Here is a 15,954-nt window from a genome sequence, read left to right on the forward strand (position 1 = left end):
TTCTTCTTCTTCTTCTTCTAATCCTCCTCCTGCCCCTCCTCCGTGTTCTTGTTGTTCTTATTGTTGCTGCTACTGCTGTTGTTGTTGTTGTTGTTGTTCTTCTTCTTCTTCTTCTTCTTCCTCTTCTTCTTCTAATCCTCCTCCTGTTCCTCCTCCTCCTCATCATCATCATCTATCGTTTTGCACCCGGCCAGAGTACCCAGAAGTACAGCTGGGTGGACGGGTGGCCAGTGAAGATGACCAGCTGGGCAGAGGGAGAGCCGGACAGGCCGGTCAACAGGTCCTGCGTCACGATGACCAGTGGTCAGTGGAACGACACCAGCTGTGATCAGGCCTTTCCCTTCATCTGCAAGAACTCCTCAGGTGGGTGGGTGGGCGGGCGGGTTGTAGAAGATGTATATTGAGGAAATGAATTACACGTGCACACAAAAATAGCAGAGCAACAAGGAGGTAGCAGCTCATATCGTGTTCAAGCATGTGGTTGAAGCAGGTCTATATCAGGAAAACGTATTAAATGTGCACACTAAATCAGAAGAGCAACTTAGAGGTAACAACGTGCATCGTGTTCACGCATGCAGTGCATTTTTTTTTCGTTCGTCTTGTTTGATACATTTCTTTCTTTCTTTCCTTTCTTCTTTCTTCCGTTCTCCCTGTTCTTTCTGTCTTTCTTTTCTATTCTTTATCTATCTGTTTATCACCAGGACTTTGGACTTAGTTACTGTCTGAGACAGCGTGAGTATCTGGGATACTGTCATTATCTCGGACGTTGTGCTTATCTGTAAAATGTTGACACGGGTGGGAGGTTGCAACCCTTCTGTTTAAAAGAACATCACAACAAAACAATATATTGTTTGTCTGCTGAATTAAAGATACCAACGTGATTTCAGAGCATACTGTCCAACAATGACAATGTTTTCAATGACTGATACCGGCCGAAAAATGACGATGTTTTCAGTCTGAAAATGACAATTTTTCCAGTCTAAAAATGACGTGTTTTCAGTGAGTGAAAATGATCTGACAATGACGATGTTTTCAGTGACCTGACAATGACCTGACAATGACGATGCTTTTAGTGACTGACAATGACCTGACAATGACGATATTTTCAGTGACTGACAGTGACCTGACAATGACGATGTTTTCAGTGACTGACAGTGACCTGACAATGACGATGTTTTCAGTGAGTGATATTGACCTGACAATGACGATGTTTTCAGTGACTGACAATGACCTGACACCGACCTGACAGTGTTGATGTTTTCAGTGACTGACAATGACCTGATAATGACGATGTTTTCAGTGACAGACAATGACCTGACAATGACGATGTTTTCAGTGAGTAGTATTGACCTGACAGTGACGATGTTTTCAGTGACTGACAATGACCTGACAATGGCGATGTTTTCAGTGAGTGACAATGACCTGACAATGACGATGTTTTCAGTGACTGACAATGACCTGACAATGACGATGTTTTCAGTGACTGACAATGACCTGACAATGACGATGTTTTCAGTGAGTGACAATGACCTGACAATGACCTGACAATGACGATGTTTTCAGTGACTGACAATGACCTGACAATGACGATGTTTTCAGTCACCTGACAATGACGATGTTTTCAGTGACCTGACAATGACGATGTTTTCAGTGAGTGACAATGACCTGACAATGACGATGTTTTCAGTCATCTGACAATGACAAATGTTTCAGTGACCTGACAATGACGATGTTTTCAGTGCTCCCTCCCCCTACCACCACCGCAGCCCCAGGGTACTGTGGGAACAGCAGCTGGGCACCGCACGGCGCCTACTGCTACTATGCTGACCCTTTGAACAAGAAGTCGTGGCCAGAAGCCAACTACCTATGCAGGTATGATGATGATTTGATATGGATACTTATATAGCACCTAACCTCTCCTCTGTCGGAGACCAAGCTCTAAGCGCTTTACAAACACGGGGTCATTTGCAGAACAGGCTGCCTACCTGGGTAGAGCCGACTGACGGCTGCCATTGGGCGCTCATCGTTCGTTTCCTGTGTCATTCAATCATATTTCTGGCACGCACACATGCATATTCAGATAGGCATGTAACATTTTGTGTGCATGACTGTTTCCTTTATTTACCCCCACTGTGCAGGCAGCCATACTCCGTTTTCGAGGGTGTGAATGCTGGGTATGTTCTTGCTTCCATAACTCACCGAACGCTGACATGGATTACAGGATCTTTAACGTGCGTTTTTAATCTTCTGCTTACGTACACACGAAGGGGTTCAGGCATTTGCAGGTTTGCACATATGTTGACCTGGGAGAACAGAAAAAAAATCTCCATCCTTTTCCCATCAGGCACTGCTACCGAGATTCGAACCCGGGACCCTCAGATTGAAAATCCAACGTTTTAACCACTCGGCTATTGCGCCCGTCAGTTAATGTGGCATGTGCTTCACTGACTGAATAAATAACCCAATGAACCACTGAAGGTGAGTTTATGTGTTTAATGGTGTAATGACTTACTGTAACATTGTTGACATTCTGCCTTGGCACATTTACCTAGTTTTCTTTCTCTTCTTCTTCTTAATTAAACAATCTTGAGCGTCCGTGTGTGTGTGTGCGTGTGTGTGTGTGTGTGTGTGTGCGTGTGTGTGTGTGTGTGTGTGTGTGTGTGTGTGTGTGTGTGTGTGTGTGCGTGTGTGTGTGTGTGTGTGTGTGTGTGTGTGTGTGTGCGTGTGCGTGCGTGCGTGTGTGTGTGTGTGTGTGTGTGTGTGTGTGTGTGTGTGTTGCTTTACAGGCGGCAGGGGATGGAACTGCTGAGCCTTCATGACCAGGACGAGTTACTGTTCGTGCAGGGCCTGGTGTCGCTGGCCATCACCACCCCAAGGTACAACCACTACTACAACTCCCCGGAAAAGAAGATCTGGCTGGGGCTGCAGAGAACTGTGCAGGGTGAGGTGACACTGTCGTGGTGGACGTGTGAATAGAATAGAATAGAACAGAATACTTTTTATTGTCATAAAACCTTAAGTTTATAAGACACAATGAAACATAAACATGAGCACATTAATCGGATGTCCAGTGGGTGTCTCTATGACCCAGCCTTTGGCTTCCGTCGTCAGAATTGTGGTATTCTTTGTCAACATTCACCTCTTCAGTGTAAGAGCCTTCCGCTTGTAATATTTTGATGGTTGTAATTGGGGTGAAACGCTGTTAACGTCGTCTCTTTCGCCGTTCGTATGAAGAGAGTTAAGAAGAGAAACATTCATGAACAAATTTTCGCCAGCCTTGGCTGTATTTCTGTTAGAAGGATCAATTCACTAGGCTTTGCATTTGGACGACATATATCGATTAGGAATCTGTGTCTGTAAGTATTGTACTTTACACAATTGTCTAAAAAGTGAATCTCATCTTCTAAACTGTTACAAGTATCACGCAGTCTTTGTTCTTTCGGTATATTTTTTTATCTTCCCTGTTCGATTTGTAAGTCATGGGCGCTGATTCGTAACATGGTCAGTGCTTTCCTGTGTTGTGTATTTGCTGTATTCTTTAAATACGGTTCAATTTTATAATTTGTCACAGCGTTCTTGCAAAATTCTAATTTAGATGAACTGTCATGTTTCTCTTTCCAAAAGTTTTACATATTCATTTTCAAGGTTCTAGGATATAGCATACTTGAATCTTTTAACACTGAAAAGTGTGATTTATGCAGTGTTGGCTTAGTGGCAACGTGTTCTCGATAGAACCCGCGAGCGCACATGTTCAATTCTCACACTTTCCGGTATCTTCCACTAGAACTTGAGTGGTGCGTCTGGACCTTGCTGATTTCGATGAGCCGAATGACCGGCGCAATAGCCTAGCGGTTAAAGCGTTGGACTGTCAATCTGAGGGTCCCGGGTTCGAATCACGGTGACGGCGCCTGGTGGGTAAAGGGTGGAGATTTTTTACGATCTCCCAGGTCAACATATGTGCAGACCTGCTAGTGCCTGAACCCCCTTCGTGTGTATATGCAAGCAGAAGATCAAATACGTACGTTAAAGATCCTGTAATCCATGTCAGCGTTCGGTAGGTTATGGAAACAAGAACATACCCAGCATGCACACCCCCGAAAACGGAGTATGGCTGAGTACATGGCGAGGTAAAAACGGTCATACACGTAAAAGCCCACTCGTGTGCATACGAGTGAACGTGGGAGTTGCAGCCCACGAACGCAGAAGAAGAAGAAGAAGAAGATGAGCCGAATGACTGAGGTCTTGTGCTTCATTTATAAGCATGTTTTACGCACCAACTGAACATGCCTTACATGGAAAGGCATTGTGTAAATTACAAAGGCATCCAGGAGTCTTGACCTAGGTGCGGACCGGGCCCCTTAGAGTGTAAGGAGTTCAGGGCCGAAACACCTGACTGAGGGGGGCTTCTTCTCTGAAGACCTTGTACTGTCCAGCTCTCCCTAGAGTTTCTTATCACATGGCATGGCAGAGGGGCAGAGGATTGTGTAGAATCTCTTGTTGTTGCTTTTTTTAGCGGTTGCTATTTTGTGTGGTGTCTCAAAGAGTCGTCATTGCGTTCGGACAAATCCATATTAGCTACACCACATCTGTTAGGCAGATGCCTGACTAGCAACATAAATCAACGCGCTTAGTTAGATACTTTGAAGGGGGAGGTGGGGGGGACAGAGAGAGGCAGACAGACAGACAGCGGCGCACTCATACACAGACACACAGACACAGACACAGACACAGACACACACACACACACACACACACACACACACACACACATATATATATATATATATATATATATATATATATATATATATATATATATATATATATATATATATATATATATATATATATATATGATGGATTCTCTCGTCGGTCCGACGGATGAGTAGGCAGGCAGGCTTATCTGTCGGTATATATATGTACAGATAGATAGATAGACACACGTGTGTGTGTGCGTGTGTGCGTGCGTGTGCGTGTGTGTGTGTGTGTAATTGAATTATGAAGGTTTATTGTCACATATACAGATATAGATAGATAGATAGATATAGATATAGATAGATGTATATATATATATATATATATATATATAAACCGAGCAATGTCGGACCAGGTGGGTTCAGATGGTCGGACCAGACGCCCTACGACTACCATAACTGGAACACCGGAGAGCCCAACAACATGAACAACGAGGAGCAGTGTGCTGAGCTGCTCATTGAGTCCGGCAAGTGGAACGACATCTCGTGTATCGCCGGCAACTCCCTGGGTGACCGGGGCTTCGTCTGCAAAGCGCCCAAAAGTGAGCTATGATGCTGCTGATGATGATGCTGATAATAATAATAATAATAATAATAAGAAGAAGAAGAAGAAGAAGAAGAAGAAGAAGAAGAAGAAGAAGAGTAATCGTGACACTACTACTACTGCTACTACTGATAATAATGATAATGATGATAATGAGTCTTGTTTTGTTTTTGATGGAAGAGGAAGGTGGCAGAATGGTTAAGACGCTCAGCTGCCAATACAGAGAGTCCGTGAGGGTGTGGGTTCGAATCCCGCTCTCGCCCTTTCTCCGAAGTTTGACTGGAAAATCAAACTGAGCGTCTAGTCTTTCGGATGAGACGATAAACCGAGGTCCCGTGTGCAGCACGCACTTGGCGCACTGAAAAAGAACCCATGGCAACGAGAGTGTTGTCCTCTGGCGAAATTACGTAAAATGAAATCCCCTTTCATAGGTACACAAATATGTAAGCATGCACTCAAGGCCTGACTAAGCGCGTTGGGTTATGCTGCTGGTCAGGCATCTGCTCAACAGATGTGGTGTAGCGTGTATGGATTTGTCCGAACGCAGTGACGCCTCCTTGAGAAAGTGAAACTGAAACTGAAACTTTTGATGGTGACGTGTCATTTCGTGTCAGAATTGTTCGGATTCTCTGTTATTGTTCCATTCTTTGCCGTTGTTTGATTGAAATTAAATAAAGTAATAAAACAACAACAACAACAAAAAACAACACAAACAGACCAGCAAAACAACAACAACAACAACAAAAAAACCAACCCCCCCCCCCCCGCCCCCTCTAAAAAAAACACCCCCCAAAACAAACAAACACCCCCCACCCCCCCAAAAAAAAAAAAAAAAAAAAAGTGCTTTTATGCCTTTTTGCTATCTGAACTCTTTTTTTTTTAATATCGCAGAATGGGTAATAAGGTCCTTGGTCTGATTGACCGATTAACTGATTGGTTGATTGGATGGTTGGCTGATTGACTGATTGGATAGTTGTGTGATTTGTTGGTTGATTGCTTTGTTTTTTTTTATTGGTTGTTTGGTTGGTTTGTTAGTTGGCTGGTTGCATGGTTGGACAGTAGGTTGATGGTTTGGCGGGTTGGTTGGTTGGCTGGCTGGTTGGTTTAAGGAGTGACCGATCATCTGACCGACAGACTTGGTTAGTTATTCCATTAACGGAGTGACTGACTGAATTATTCATTGGTTGATAAGAAATAGGTTGAATGAATTTTTCATTGGTTGATTCAAAATTGGTTGAATGAATTATTCACTGATTAATCAAACATTGGTTGAATGAATTATTCATTGGTTGACAAGAAATAGGTTGAATGAATTTTACATTGGTTGATCCAAAACTGGTTGAATGAATTATCCATTGGTTGATCAAATATTGGTTGAATTAATTATTCACTGGTTGATCAAACATTTGTTGGATGAATTATTCATTGATTGATCAAACATTGGTTGAATGAATTATTCACTGGTTGATAAGCAATGGTTGAATGAATTATTCCCTGGTTGATCAAACATTGGTTGAATGAATTATTCACTGGTTGATCAAACATTGGTTGAATGAATTATTCATTGGTTGATCACACATTGGTTGAGTGAATTTATTCACTGGTTGATCAAACATTGTTTGAATGCTTTATTCATTGGTTGATCAAACATTGGTTGAATGAATTATTCACTGGTTGATCAAACACAGCTCAGTGTCCCCATTACCTGACTGAGTGCTTTGCTTACAGTCTGTATGGCTTGCTGGCTGGCTTTCTTGGTTGATTGATTGATGGATTGATTGATTGACTGATTGATTGAGTGACTCATTTTGATTTCAGTCGTGACCACCACGCCAACAACAACCACAACGACGACAACGACAACGACAACCCCACCTTCTGCCAGGCCCAGCTTTTCTGTCTTCAGTCCCATGGGTGAGTGTGTCCCACATGTAGTGATGGTGAGGGAGGGGGGTGGGGGGGGGGGGGGGTGAGTGTGTCCTACATGTAGTGATGGTGAGGGATGAGGGGTGTGTGTGGGGGGAGTGTGTCCCACATGTAGTGATGGTAAGGGAGGGGAGTGGGGGGGAGTGTGTCCCACATGTAGTGATGGTGAGGGAGGAGGGTGTGGGGGTGAGTGTGTCCCACATGTAGTGGTGGTGGTGGTGGGGGGGGGGGTTGGAGGGTGAGTGTGTCCCACATGTAGTGATGGTGAGGGAGGGGTGTGGGGGGTAAGTGTGTCCCACATGTAGTGATGGTGAGGGAGGGGAGTGGGGGGTGAGTGTGTCCCACATGTAGTGATGGTGAGGGAGGAGGGGTGTGTGTGTATGTGTGTGTGTGTGGGGGGGGGGGGAGTGTGTCCCACATGTAGTGATGGTGAGGGAGGGTAGTGGGGGGTGAGTGTGTCCCGTATGTAGTGAGGGTGAGGGAGGAGGGGTGTGGGGGGTGAGTGTGTCCCACAAGTAGTGATGGTGAGGGAGGAGGGTGTGGGGGTGAGTGTGTCCCACATGTAGTGATGGTGAGGGAGGAGGGTGTGGGGGTGAGTGTGTCCCACATGTAGTGATGGTGAGGGAGGATGGTGGAGGGTGAGTGTGTCCCACATGTAGTGATGGTGAGGGAGGATGGTGGAGGGTGAGTGTGTCCCACATGTAGTGATGGTGAGGGAGGATGGTGGAGGGTGAGTGTGTCCCACATGTAGTGATGGTGGGCCAGGGTGGAGAGAGACGTCGGTGGGGGATAGGGGGGTGCGGGGAGATCTTTCACTTGTAGTGATGATGAGGCAGGGGAAGGAGAGATGGGGGGAGGGGGTGGGGGGCGACGAGGAGATGGGAGGATGAAAATTAGGGTAGGTGGGTGGGGGAGAAATAGAGACTGGAGACACAGAGAGAGTGAGAACAAGACAGAGATATTGAAGATTGTTTATTCAAGTATAGGCGAAGGCGCCTTATGAAGGGGTATGTGAACATTATATTTCGTAAACATCATTCAACGACATATGTATGCATGTAACACATCTTCAAACAGAAAATAATATAGCTAAATTGTACTCAGTTTCGAGAACTAGAACAATCAACATTCCAACGACATTTCTCGGAATTTGATAGCTTTGTATAAAAACAAAGAAAAATTACAAGAGAGAGAGAGACAGAGACAGAGAAACTGAGAGACAGAGAGAGAGAGAAGATCGGTGATGAAGTTTTGGGGGTGGAGATGGAACAGGAGAGAGAGAGAGAGAGAGAGAGAGAGAGAGAGAGACAGAGAGAGACAGACAGACAGACAGACAAATAGAGACAAAGACGTTTTGTACGATAGACTTCTTGTGTGGGACTGCTATACCAAACGCAATATGTGAATGAGTTCACAGCTTCGGTTGGGGAAGGGGAATTAACAAAAACGGCGAAAGGAATGAGAACACTGGGCCCCGCCTTCTTACGCCGAGCCCTGGACACGGAGGATACGAATTCACTGCCCCTAAAGGCCGTGATGACTATGACACATTTGACCTTTCTAACATTAACGGTTATTAGATGAGTTCTATGATGACGACGAAGCCGTCACACAGACACCGACACACACACACGCACACACACACACACACATTCTCACACACAAACACACATTCTCTCACACACACACACACACATTCACACACACACACACACACACACACACACACACACACACACACACACACACACACACACACACACACACACACACACACACACACACACACACAAACACTGACTGTTGATTTCCATCATGGAAAACAGCAATACTACCAAGACTGTATACAAATGATAATGACAATGATAATAAACACACACACACACACACACACACACACACACACACACACACACACACACACACACACACACACACACACACACACACACCGTCACCGTCACCGTCACCGATCCCTCAGATTCCGAATCCTTTGGGGCGCCTTTGAATCTTTGTCAACCACCTTTCTCCAGTCCTCGCGTCTCTCGGCCGCTCTCAGGGTGTCTCTCAGTTCCATGCCTGTCCACTCTCGAATGTTGTCCTCCACACACACACACACACACACACACACACACACACACACACACACACACACATACACACACAATTTCAGGACTGTGGCCCCAAGCCCCATGTCTGTGTTTCAGTCCCAGTCACTGAACGCAGGACCACGCAGTCCAATGGCCGCACGGCCAAAAGCACCAGCGGCGGTGGTGGTGGTAAGTGTCAAATCTCATGCACACCACATCCTTCACTCTGCTCCCCGCCCACCCCCCCTCCCCCTACCACACACATACACACCACCCGCCTCTTCTCCTCCCACCCACAACGCATACCGTCTCTCATTTTATTTGTACATGGGCTCGGTCTTTGTGTTTGGTTTTTTTGTTGTTGTTTGTGTTGCTTGTTTTTTCCACAAGGTCAGATATGAGTTGTTGTTTTTTTCTGAAATCATTTTTTTTTTTTTTTTCCTGTTGTTGTCGTTGTTGTTTTGTTGTCGTTGCTGTTTTGAAATACAAATTACACTTCGGCGCTCAAAATTAATATGAATGAGCAACATGTTAGAACGTACTTCGTGTTAGCCTTTTAGGAAGCAAACAAACAAACAAACAAAAAAAGAAACAAACAAAAAAAAAGCAATTGAATGTTGAGATGTTGAGCTCAGAGCACCTCATGAATGTCATCCACATCTCCACCCTTGCATCTCATTTGCCTCTTCTTTCTTTATTTATTTAATTATTTACTCATTTATTCACTTTCACATTTATATATTTACGCTCTCACTCCTTTTGTTTTAAAAACAGAAGTGACCATAAACAAATGACTTAATTAATGGATGAATATATGAATACGTAAACAAACGGATAAATCAGTGTAAATAGATTTAGATTAACAAACAAACAGGCACATTAATAAATACACGACAAACAAAATGAGCATATACAGATATAGATAAACAAATGAATACATGAATAGATGAATAAGATTGTAAGAAATTGGATAGGTAGATGGATAAATGAATCGATAAATAATTAAACAAACAACTAAAGAACTAAATAGATAAACACACCCACACAAAATAAAAACAACAACAACAACAACAACAAAACCCAAGAAAACAAAACAAAAAAACAAAAAAACAAATACGGACAACAATAACAACAACAAAAGCACACCCCAAACACCACCAACATTACCACCACCACTACCACAACTACCCAAACTCAACAACAACAAAAAAAAACCACGAACAAATAGTGACAATGTAAAACAACAACAGCAACAACAAACACCACCAACACCATCACCAACACCCTTCTCTCTGCCAGGGGCCACACTGTCGGGAGGGAAGATCGCCGGCATCGTCATCGGCCTCCTGGCTCTCATCGTCATCGTCGGCGCCGTTGTCTTCATCATCCGTCGTCGGAATGACCCGCGCGACTCTTCCTCCAGCCACGTGGAGAAAGCCTCGGGCTTCGAGAACGCCCTGTACCACAGGGAAGACAACACAGAGGAGGTGTCGCTGTCCACCAATGGGACAACTTCCGCTTCCGCTACCACTTCCGGTTCCGATTCTGGCCACGTGACCAACGGTTCTCACCTGGTGTCCATGAGCCTGAACCACGCTGATGCTGGGGATTACTGATGGTGGAGGAATGGTGGACTGGAATTTTGGATTTTTGTTGTTGTTGTTGGTGTTGTTGTTACTCTTTTGATGAGCTCATCCTCTCTTCTTTGTTCTTTTCTTTTCTTTTTTTCTCTCTTTCTTTCATACGTTGATTGATTGGTTGATTGTTCGATTCATTCTTTCTTTCTTTCTTTTGTTTGTTATATTATTATCATTATTATTATTTTGATTTTGATTTATTTATTTTATTTTCTTAATTATTATATTATTATTATTTGGTTATTTATATATTTATTTAGTTATTTGTATATTTAATTAGTTATATATTTATTTTATTTTATTTTATTTTGTACGCTTATAGTTGACTTCATCAACTTTTTGCGCCTTATACATATTATTATTTGTAGTAGTTCTTTTCTCTCTCTCTCTCTCTCTCTCTCTCTCTCTCTCTCTCTCTCTCTCTCTCTCTCTCTCTCTCTCCCAAGGCCTGACTAAGCGCGTTGGGTTATGCTGCTGGTCAGGCATCTGCTTGGCAGATGTGGTGTAGCGTATATGCATTTGTCCGAACGCAGTGACGCCTCCTTGAGCTACTGAAACTGAAACTGAAACTCTTTCGTTTGTTCTTTTGTTCTCTTTTTCTTCGTTTTTCTTTTTTTTCTTTTTTTCCTTTTTTTTTCTGGTCGATCATAATTATGCTCTGAGCGTATGGAACGGGTTTTCCTCGGGATGTTTGTTGTTGAATAATTATTTTAATTCCTTTGCTACGGTTTTTTGGAAATGTTTAGATTCTGTTCTGCTGTCGCTTGGCGCTTCTCCTTTCTGTCTCTCTCTATCTCAGCACACACACACACACACACACACACACACACACACACACACACACACACACACACACACACACATATGTGCACACACACATGCACACATAGGCACGCTCCTGCGCACGTTCGCCCCAGCCCCCTCCTCTTATCTATCCAAAAAAAAAAAAAAAAAAAAGGTTTTAACTATTAATCTATTTCCCTATTGCTTTTTACATGCTTGGTAATCTATTTAATTTTATTTATTTATTTATTTATTATTTATTTTTTTTTTTTGTCATTTGTTTATTTACGGTTGCAATTTTCATTGAATCATACTATATTATTTTAGTCATTCATTTATTCATTTGTGTTGACATGATTCGCACTGCCAATGCCCTGTTTATTATTATTATTATTAGTAGTAGTAGTAGTAGTAGTAGTAGTAGTAGTAGTCTTATTGTTGTTGTTGTTGTTGTTATTTTTATTATCATTATTCTTGTTGTTGTTGTTGTTATTATTATTATCATATGGAACTGTCTTGTGTTTACGCTCTGTTTTGAAAGGTTTTCCGAAATTTCATAATTGCGCTTTATGATTTCATCATTCTGAGTTCACGTACGTACCACCCGTATATGATTCCGCATCTTCTGTGCAATGAAACGCCAAGAAAGAATCGATCAGGCGTCAGTTGGACTTCTGGTCCAGTGTTCACCAGTGATCAGGGTTCGAGGCCCCCGTTTCGGCATGGTGGGTCCTTAGCAAAGGAAACTTTTCTCTGATTTTCTTCACTCGTTGGGGGAAGTTTAAACGACGGAAGGACAGCACTGAGCCCCGCCGTTCCAGTGCCACGCCCTGGTCACAGTGGTTAACGCACTCTTTCCATACGAACGGCGAAAGAGACGACGTTAACAGCGTTTCACCCCAATTACCATCATCAAAATATTTCAAGCGGAAGGCTCTTATACTGAAGACGTGAATGTTGACAAAGAATACCACAATTCTGACGACGGAAGCTAAAGGTTGGGTCAATCAGACACCCACTGGACATCCGAGGGGTTTGTGTAGAGGAGAAGAGAGGACTGGCCGTACTGAGTGAGTTAAACGGCGGAAGGACAGCACTGGGCCCCGCGTTCCAGTGCCACGCCCTGGTCACAGTGGTTGAAAGGCTCTGGGACCTTCAAACGTTTAGATCGCCTGTGGGATTCACCGCTTCCTGCTCTCTCAGTCCTACATGACATCTTGTAGTGCAAAATCAGTCCAGCCTTCAGTGTTACTGTACTTGGGTTCTATCACAACCACTTAGACTCACGATTCCCGTTTTTCTTTACTACGCCCCCTCCCCCCTCAAAGTCAATTCTTGTTGCTGCTGCTGTTGATGTTGTTGTTGTTGTTGTTGTTGTTATTGATGTCGTTGTTGTTTTTGCTGTTGGTGTTCTTCTTGATGTTACTGTTGTTGTTATTGTTGTTGGTGTTGGTGTTGTTGTAACTGTTGCTGGCTACTGCTGTCTTTTTTTTACCTGTTATTGTTACTCTTCTGTCTAGCTTGCTAGTCAGCGAGGTTATTGCAGTGGCCTCTCCTACATTACTGTGCCCTTAGCAACACCTTCATGCGGTGCCCCTGTTTCCACTGAGTTTGCTATGTCATGGCGCGACCGAGTTCCTGGCGGTATATCTGGGCGGGCGGGCTGAGCCTTCAACCCTGGTTGTAAATCTGCCTAAGAGAAGGAAAATCTCTGATTTCAAAACCCGGGCAGACAGAGCCCGTTAGCTGTCACAGGCAATCTGTCTACAGCCTTGTGGTCGCCATAGACGTCTTAGCTCGCTGAGCCCTGTGGAAGGATGCATGGCCTAAAGAGTGGAATTGGTTTGCGCGCACTGGTCTTCACTTTAACTCTCTCCATACGAACGGCGAAAGAGATGACGTTAACAGCGTTTCACCCCAATTACCATCATCAAAATATTGCAAGCGGAAGGCTCTTATACTGAAGAGGTGAATGTTGACAAAGAATACCACAATTCAGACGACGGAAGCTAAAGGTTGGGTCAATCAGACACCCACTGGACATCCGAGGGGTCTGTGTAGAGGAGAAGAGAGGACTGGCCGTACTGAGTGAGTTAAAAGGCTGTGGGACCTTCAAACTTTTAGATCGCTGTGGGATTCACCGCTTCCTGCTCTCTCAGTCCTACATGACATCTTGTAGTGCAAAATCAGTCCAGCCTTCAGTGTTACTGTACTTGGGTTCTATCACAACCACTTAGACTCACGATTCCCGTTCTTTCTTTACTACGCCCCCTCCCCCCTCAAAGTCAATTCTTGTTGCTGCTGCTGTTGATGTTGTTGTTGTTGTTATTGATGTTGTTGTTGTTATTGCTGTTGGTGTTCTTCTTGATGTTACTGTTGTTGTGGTTGTTGTTATTGTTGTTGGTGTTGGTGTTGTTGTAACTGTTGCTGGCTACTGCTGTCTTTTTTTTACCTGTTATTGTTACTCTTCTGTCTAGCTTGCTAGTCAGCGAGGTTATTGCAGTGGCCTCTCCTACATTACTGTGCCCTTAGCAACACCTTCACCCGGTGCCCCTGTTTCCACTGAGTTTGCTATGTCATGGCGCGACCGAGTTCCTGGCGGTATATCTGGGCGGGCGGGCTGAGCCTTCAACCCTGGTTGTAAATCTGCCTAAGAGAAGGAAAATCTCTGATTTCAAAACCCGGGCAGACAGAGCCCGTTAGCTGTCACAGGCAATCTGTCTACAGCCTTGTGGTCGCCATAGACGTCTTAGCTCGCTGAGCCCTGTGGAAGGATGCATGGCCTAAAGAGTGGGATTGGTTTGCGCCCACTGGTCTTCACTTTAAATCTTCGCAGCGGGAAGAAAGATGAAGGCTTGCCTCACCCGGACTAAACCTTCTTCCCAGTGATCATCGGATACGAAGAAGCTGCCATCATTGTTACTCTTACTATTGTTTTTGTTATTGTTGTTGTTGTTGTTGTTGCTGGGTGTGTGTTTTTTTTTTCGTATCGTCATCAGTATCATCATCATTATATTCCGTTCCTGCTTTGTTTCTGATTTCAACAGTTTTATATTTGGAAATAGCATGCCTCATGCTTGCATTTTCTGACAACAAATTGCTTCCATGCTTAAAGGACGTCGTTTGTAAGCTAGCTTAATTTTCTTTCCGGTCTGCTAATTCGTATTGATTGTGTTTTTTCCCCTTAACATAGCTACTGTCTGTGTTGTTTGTTGCTTTTTTACTAGTTAGTCCTTTGATTCAGTTGATGATGAAGATTGTGTGTGTGTGTGTGTGGGGGGGGGGGGGGGGTGTGTGTGTGTGTGGGTGGGTGGGTGAGTGGGTGTGTGGGTGGGTGTGTGCTGAGCGTGTGTGATTGTGTGTCTGTGCGCGCGTGCGCGTGCTTGTCATCGATAATCAAATCAATTGGAATCAGAGAGAGAATAACGGATGGGATGTGGACACTATTGACCTCAAAGCCCACCCCTTCACTTCAGTATGAAAACGCACACCAACCCCCCCCTCCCCCCCAAAAAAAACACACAAAAAAAACAAAAAAAACCCAACAACAACAAAACCGAAAAACAAAAATCAAAATAAATAAAACGTTCATCATATGTCTGCTTGTCTGCCTCGACCTTTCCACATCTTACAAAGTACATGTCTGATGAAGCTCCTGATGTTTCAAGCGTGACTGAAATGTCATAGTCATTCGTGTCAGTATCATTAACACGTCCCTTAAAGACCCTGTACAATTTCCTTGAGTGTAAATCAGTATTACATATGTATATATCAGAGCCGAATGTGCGCATGCTATAATTATCATTAACCTGGCACATGGATCGAAGCATCTCTCATAGGCGTACGGATCGTATATATGTATATGTGCATGCTCTATTAACCTGACATGGCTATAAAGCCTCTTGGAGGCATTTCTGTTTGTACATGGACCTCGTTTTTTGATCGCTTCAATCTCTGCAGACGTAGGGCTATATAAGTGTGTCTGTTGGTTTTATCCCCTTGAAATTGTGTACGGTGTATGTGTTTCAAATGTGCTGGTTAGGGTGGCATTGTTGTTGTCAGTATAACAGACAAGTATAGTGTGATTATAATGGAAGCTGGTTTTGCGGAGGAATGAATACGAATCTGTTTCGCAAAACTATCGATATATATCCTGTCATGTTTCGTTGGTTAGAGACGCGTATTACACACATCCGCTCTTCTCTCTGACTCTGTCTCTG

General features: G+C 43.8%; 1 protein-coding gene across 2 annotated transcripts in view; it reads left to right on the forward strand.

Moving 5' to 3' along the window:
• The window catches only part of LOC143290518 (macrophage mannose receptor 1-like), a 92,362-nt gene extending 77,126 nt beyond the window's left edge, over nucleotides 1-15,236 (forward strand). The window contains exons 40-46 of one of the 2 annotated variants that reach the window (XM_076600028.1): nucleotides 195-363; nucleotides 1,740-1,872; nucleotides 2,787-2,941; nucleotides 5,111-5,296; nucleotides 7,117-7,212; nucleotides 9,432-9,503; nucleotides 10,614-15,236. In XM_076600028.1, coding sequence (XP_076456143.1) covers nucleotides 195-363; nucleotides 1,740-1,872; nucleotides 2,787-2,941; nucleotides 5,111-5,296; nucleotides 7,117-7,212; nucleotides 9,432-9,503; nucleotides 10,614-10,930 — 1,128 coding nt within the window. In that variant the 3' untranslated portion in view covers nucleotides 10,931-15,236. Of the gene's footprint in view, nucleotides 1-194; nucleotides 364-1,739; nucleotides 1,873-2,786; nucleotides 2,942-5,110; nucleotides 5,297-7,116; nucleotides 7,213-9,431; nucleotides 9,506-10,612 lie in introns of both variants that reach the window. The other variant, XM_076600029.1, reaches the window with a different exon arrangement.
• Nucleotides 15,237-15,954: the final 718 nt, after the last annotated feature.

This window comes from Babylonia areolata, chromosome 15, assembly GCF_041734735.1.
Source record: "Babylonia areolata isolate BAREFJ2019XMU chromosome 15, ASM4173473v1, whole genome shotgun sequence".
In the NCBI taxonomy this organism is placed as follows: Eukaryota; Metazoa; Mollusca; class Gastropoda; order Neogastropoda; family Buccinidae; genus Babylonia; species Babylonia areolata.